Below are 5,557 nucleotides of genomic sequence, written 5' to 3'. Positions count from 1 at the left end.
CTCGGACTCGGCCGTGTTTCTTTGGGGGGTTGGTTCAGGGACCAGCACACCACAGGCAGGCGGAACTTGGGCCGAGGGGCCTGGAGGCTTTTATTTCTTGACTGGTCCACAGAGTGGTGGGCAGGTTCGCTACAGGGCCACCTCGGGGGCCACCTCGCCGGGCCCCAGGCCTTTGGCCATGTCCGCCTCCCTCTGCTCCCGTCTCTTCTTCCGCTGGAGCAGCCGCCGCTCGCGCTCAAACTCCTTCATGCGCTTCACATAGCTGCAGGCACAGCAACAAGGAGGGATGTCAGGACACAACCGTCCTGTGGTCCGGGAGCTGATGGGCCTGGGGGGGGGGGACTCTCCCCAAGTAGGGAAGACCCATGTGCCTGCGGTTTAGGTCTGGGGTTCACCCCCCACCTTGACACCACTGAGCCAAGAGCAAGGACTGGGCTCCCACCTGGAACCGGGCTGGGCCACTCCTCCAGGCCCGCCCACCCAACAGCCCCCTCGGCCTCCTCTTTCTACTAAGGGGGGCATGGCTAGAAACTCAGTGTGAGCTCATGGTCCTCTGCCTCCGGAGTCGTGGGCCCAGGGCCCCGCCGGGTGGGGGTGTGGGGCGGGCTGGGGCTCACTCGAGGTGCTCGCAGTAGTCCCAGTCGTGCCGCTCGTGCTTGCAGGCCAGGAAGTTGGGGAAGCTGTCGCGCTTGCACTTGAGAAACCGGATGAGGTAGTGGGCGCAGTAGTCGCGTTGCTGGAGCACCAGCTGGGCGTCGTTCATCTCCTGCTGAGTGGCCACCATCTCTGCGGGTGGAGGGGGAACCAGGGAGGCTCAGCCAGGGTGGGAGGATCCTTCTGATGTACACAAAAGCAACAAGGGCAGAGTCCCTCTCCTGCCCTCAACACCCACACGAGATTCTTGCCGCTCCACCCCCAGGGTCACTCTGCAGACAGTCCTACCAGCAAAGCCTGCACTCCCCTCTGCTGGGCACAACCCGGTGTGTGTGGGGAGGGTGGCGGGCAGGCTGCCTGTGGGACTTGAATCCCAGCTCCGCCCTTGTTGGAGCTGTAACTTCTCAGAGCCTCAGCTTCTTCCCCTACTGCATAGACTTGGCTCCGAAGTGAGCTGAGTAACTACATGTAAAGTGCTGAAGTGCCCGCCTCTTGGAGAGCTGAACTAATAACCCTCAGGTCCTGCTGCCCCACCCACCCGGAAAACCTGACCTGGATGAAATAAACCTTCATTCAACTGGGGCTGGTTTGGGCCCTAAGAAACAGTAGGCGCACACCCCTGCCTGTGCCCGCTGTGCGGGTGATCCCGAGCTGCGCCCTCTGGCAGGGGGCGCTCAGGACCAGCCTTCCTGCATCAAGGGAACCACTCTCCCAGCTTACACCAGCATCTTTGTTGTCTCAGAAGGTCTCCTCACAAGTAGCATCACTACAAGCAGTAGTGTCCACTGCTTACCTGCAATCCACTTCCACTGGCTCCTCTCCCCTCTGCTTCCCAGCCGAGTTTCTGTCTCACTCTGGCCCAGAGTCTGTAACCCACCAGCGTCCACACTCTACCCCAGCAATGCCCACACGCTGGTTCTTTCCAGAGCCACTCGGGACCCCAGGGCACCATGCTTCCTCAGCCTCTTGCTTCTTTCTCGAACATTCTTTTCCCGTGGCCCTCATCTCCACCATATTCTCCCCAGGTTTCCTCCCATCTCTATGGCTGTCCATACATTTTATGCCCAAACCTGAAGCGATGGCTTCTGGTGGTTCCTGCTAAGATCTCTCTGCTCATTCTAATTCATGGCTTTGGTCTCCAATCTGTAACCTAGACCCCATCTTGGGCCCTCCACCCTCAACTTGTCTGAGCCCCAGGCCTCGTGTCCATCTGCAGCCCTGGATGGTTTCCACGTCAGTGTGCTGGCACTCATACCAGATGCTTCGGCATAATCGGTCAGCAGCCAGAATTTCTGGGGCACCCACTGGGTGCTAGGTGCTGGGGACCCACAGGGGAACATGCTATGCAAGAATGGATCCTGCTCTGGGAGGGAGACACTGAACAAACAGGTAGAAATGCTGTAAGATGCTTGGCAATGCTCAGTACTGCACGTGGGCATGCATGCTCAGCTGTGCCTGACTGTGACCCCAAGGACTCCTCTGTCCGTGGGATTCTCCACGCAAGAACACCAGATTCGGCTGCCATGCCCTCTTCCAGGGGATCTTCCCAGGGATTGGGAATAACCCATTTCTCATGTCTCCTGCGTCGGCAGGCAGGTTCTTTACCACCAGTGCCACCTGGGTAGCCTGGACATATGTACGCTTATGGCTGATTCACGTTGTACAGCAGAAACCAACACTGTACAGCAATTATCCTCCAATTAAAAACAAAGCAAAAACTCCAGCCCTCACAAAAGCCCTTTGAAACCAGGGGATGAGCAGAGACCCCCAGGGAGGGGTGAGAGTGAGTGGAGACAGAAGGCAGTGTGGATTTATATTGGGCATTTACAAGGCAGGGAGTTGGGACGGAGTTGTTGGGTCTTGGAACCATGTGAAGAGAGCCCCCAGGAAGGGCTGTGTCTGCTGCCGCTGTAATGGAGTTAAAACTAAGAATCTGACAATGGGTTTTGGCAATACAGTAGAGTGGTGGTGGGGAGGAAGCCTGACCAGAGCCCGGTCATTGAAGTGGGGGGAGACAGCTGGATGGGGAGGCGGGGCAGGAGAATATTTTAAAAACAGCAGAAATAACAGTGTATTTGCATGCTGATGGGAAAACCAATGTCCAACGAGGAGAGACTGGTTGGGACAGTGCTTGGGTGGGTGAGAGGATGGGATGAAGGGCATCAGAGTTCAACTGGAGCAGAGGTTTAGCTGAAGCTGGGGCAGACTGAGTAACGGGAGAGAAGGTGGAGTCCAGCAGGAAGCAGAGATGAAGGGAGCCCAAGAGAGTTTTGGCTGCATCTGTTTTCTTAAAATTTTTAGATCCCCAAGCAGGGATTGAACCTTCGTTCCCTGCATTAGAAGTGCAGAGTCTTAACTGCTGGCATGTCAGAGAAGTCCCTGCATCTGTTTTCTTAAGAGGATGCCAAGTGAGAAGCTGAAAGGAGATGCTGGAGTCTGAGAGAGACGGCCTGACACTGTGGTCGAGGGGGGAGCAAGAGAGAACAGAGGCCAGGGAATGTGACAAGAAAACCAGTAGCATTAGGGAACAAGTAGGGGAGCAATCAGGAGACGTCAGGGAGGCTGAGTGTTTTTCTCCTGTGATGTTCAGCTGCAGAGGGACAGGAGCCAAGGAGGAGAGCTGGCCTTAACCAGGGCTCTTGTTAAGCCAGAGAGAGCAGAGTGGGGGTGGCTCTGGGTGTCTGCAAAACATCAAGGGAAAGAAGGGTGTATGGAGCAGTGGGAAAGACTGACATGGAGGTGGGCGTACTGATGGACTACAGGTTCTGGTGGGGCTGAAGGGACTACCAGGAATCGAGAGGAGTGTACCCTTCAACGTTGTCCTAAATCCCAACTTCTCTGCACCACGCACGTTCCCTTAGGGGTCTCCCTGTCTCCAAGTCATCATCGCCCACCAGGCAGCCAACAACGTGACCTTTTGACAAAACAAATCAGGTCGCATGGCTCCTCAGCTTAGAAGCACGAAGCACTAAGGGGAGAGCCCCTCTCCTTAGTCTCGGTGTGGTCAGCTCTTTTGCAACTCCCTCACGTCTAGCTTCCAGTTATAGCTCCCCACCCTGGAAGCCCGCCATGATACTCCCAGGCACCATCATGAAGACCCCCCAGGTTCCACGGTCTCCCCTACAGGACAGTGAGTTCTCTTCAGTCAGTGCCTGCTGTGTCTTCTGTGCCCAAACTGGCTTGGTCCAGGATTGGCGCCCGATATGTCTGTGATATTAACTCATTAAAAAAAGCAAAGTGCAGGACAGCTTGTGCGACCTGAGTACCCCCGCCGGTCGCCCGCCACCCCCCTTCTGTTTTCCCGGGCATACCTAAAAAGAGCAGTGACATCTACCCAGAGGTACAGTGAGCACATCTCTTCCGTGTTAAATTCTCCCATGGCTCCCCACTCACTCCAGGACTAAGCCCAGGTTCGATCGCCTCATTAGCCCCGTATCTCTGCTCTCTTGCTCCCTAGGCTTTTTGTTCAAACAACAAGCCCCCTCTGCTTGCAATGCCTCCACACTCCGGCAAGGTCACGAACGTCCTCTGAATTTCTCCGGGCCGAAGTCAGGGCTGAACCCAGACACAGCGCACGATGCTCGAGCCCAGCAGTGGAGACTCCGAGTTTCAGGGGTTCCCGCACCCGTGCCCCACTCCCGCCGGCCGCTCCTGCGCACTGGGCCTCACCGCGTTCCTTGCGCTCGGGGAAGCCGTAGTCGGGCGGGAAAGTGGGCATCCGCAGGGGATCGGGCTCCACCGATGCATCGCCCAGGTATCTCCGGGCCAGGTGAGCCCCCATGGCTGCTGTCACCGCAGGTTCCAGCGGCAGCCGGGGTCACCTAATTCCTACCCGGAAGCATTCCCCCTAGGCCAGCTACGGCTTCCGGGTTGCTTGCGCCGCCGCAGGGATAATAGAGATGAATGACTCCAGAGGGGTTCATGTAACTCTGACGCCGCCTAGCGGCCAGGAGAGGACAGCAAGGCGCGTACCCCCTACTCTGGCTACCGCCAGAGGGAGCCTCCCTGCCTCGGAAAATATATCTTGGCTCGGGAAGGGTGGACGACAGGAGCCTGGGGTCTCCTCTCACCCTCCCTGGGCTCCACTGGTCTACTGAAGCTAGAGTACGAAGGAAAAATATATTTTATATCATAATTTTAAAAAGTTTTATTCTAAAACATTCAAAGTTTTCATAAGCGCTTGCACAGTTGCTGATATTAGTGAATATAAAAGGTTTAAATAAAATTACTTAAATATTTTAATTTAAATAAGCAAATAAAAGTTATTTATCAATACACTATTTATAAACTGAGTTTTTTTTTTTAATACTTTTATTTATTTGGCTGTGCCAGGTCCTAATTGCAGCATGTGGGATCTAGTTCCCTGACCAGGGAACAAACCCAGGGCCCCTGCATTGGGAACACAGAATCTTAGCCACTGGACCATCAGGGAAGTTCCTATTAAACTGAGCTTTTAAATAAATCCTACTGAATACTTTGTAAAAATGAAGCAAGTTGTGATTCTAGTATTCCTCTACTTGCCACTGTAAAGAATTGGTATTACATTTCACATCTGTTAGGTTAGCACATATAGAAGTGTTAACCTAACAGATTAAAAGTATTTTAAATATACAAACATATATTTTTTGTATATATATATATATATATATATATATATGCTGCTGCTGCTAAGTCGCTTCAGTCGTGTCCGACTCTGTGCGACCCCAGAGACGGCAGCCCACCAGGCTTCCCCGTCCCTGGGATTCTCCAGGCAAGAACACTGGAGTGGGTTGCCATTTCCTTCTCCAATATACACACACACATATATATTGCTTAATACTTCTCGGCCAAATCCTGCCTCCATGTGCAGCAGTAACAAATGCAAATGATGTGTTAATTTGTTACTATCTCTGGAATCTCAGCA

General features: G+C 54.0%; 1 protein-coding gene across 1 annotated transcript; it reads right to left on the bottom strand.

Moving 5' to 3' along the window:
- Positions 1-66: 66 nt before the first annotated feature.
- NDUFB7 (NADH:ubiquinone oxidoreductase subunit B7) lies at positions 67-4,456 on the bottom strand. Its single transcript, NM_176660.2, has 3 exons — positions 4,324-4,456; positions 618-786; positions 67-262 (listed from the first exon to the last, which is right to left on the bottom strand). Exons 1-3 carry the CDS (start codon positions 4,433-4,435, stop codon positions 130-132), a joined length of 414 nt encoding a protein of 137 aa, NP_788833.1. The 5' UTR covers positions 4,436-4,456; the 3' UTR covers positions 67-129.
- Positions 4,457-5,557: the final 1,101 nt, after the last annotated feature.

Source organism: Bos taurus, chromosome 7 (assembly GCF_002263795.3).
Source record: "Bos taurus isolate L1 Dominette 01449 registration number 42190680 breed Hereford chromosome 7, ARS-UCD2.0, whole genome shotgun sequence".
NCBI lineage: Eukaryota > Metazoa > Chordata > Mammalia > Artiodactyla > Bovidae > Bos > Bos taurus.
Note: the sequence above shows the minus strand (reverse complement) of the source record. Positions and strands in the feature narration are given on the sequence as shown.

Excerpts from the sequence above, each read along its gene's own strand:
- NDUFB7 (NM_176660.2), bottom strand. The coding sequence starts at position 4,435 with ATGGGGGCTCACCTGGCCCGGAGATACCTGGGCGATGCATCGGTGGAG. Across the intron at positions 787-4,323 it reads CCCCGAGCGCAAGGAACGCG|AGATGGTGGCCACTCAGCAG; the intron begins GTGAGGCCCAGT and ends CTCCACCCGCAG. Across the intron at positions 263-617 it reads GACTACTGCGAGCACCTCGA|CTATGTGAAGCGCATGAAGG; the intron begins GTGAGCCCCAGC and ends CTGTGCCTGCAG.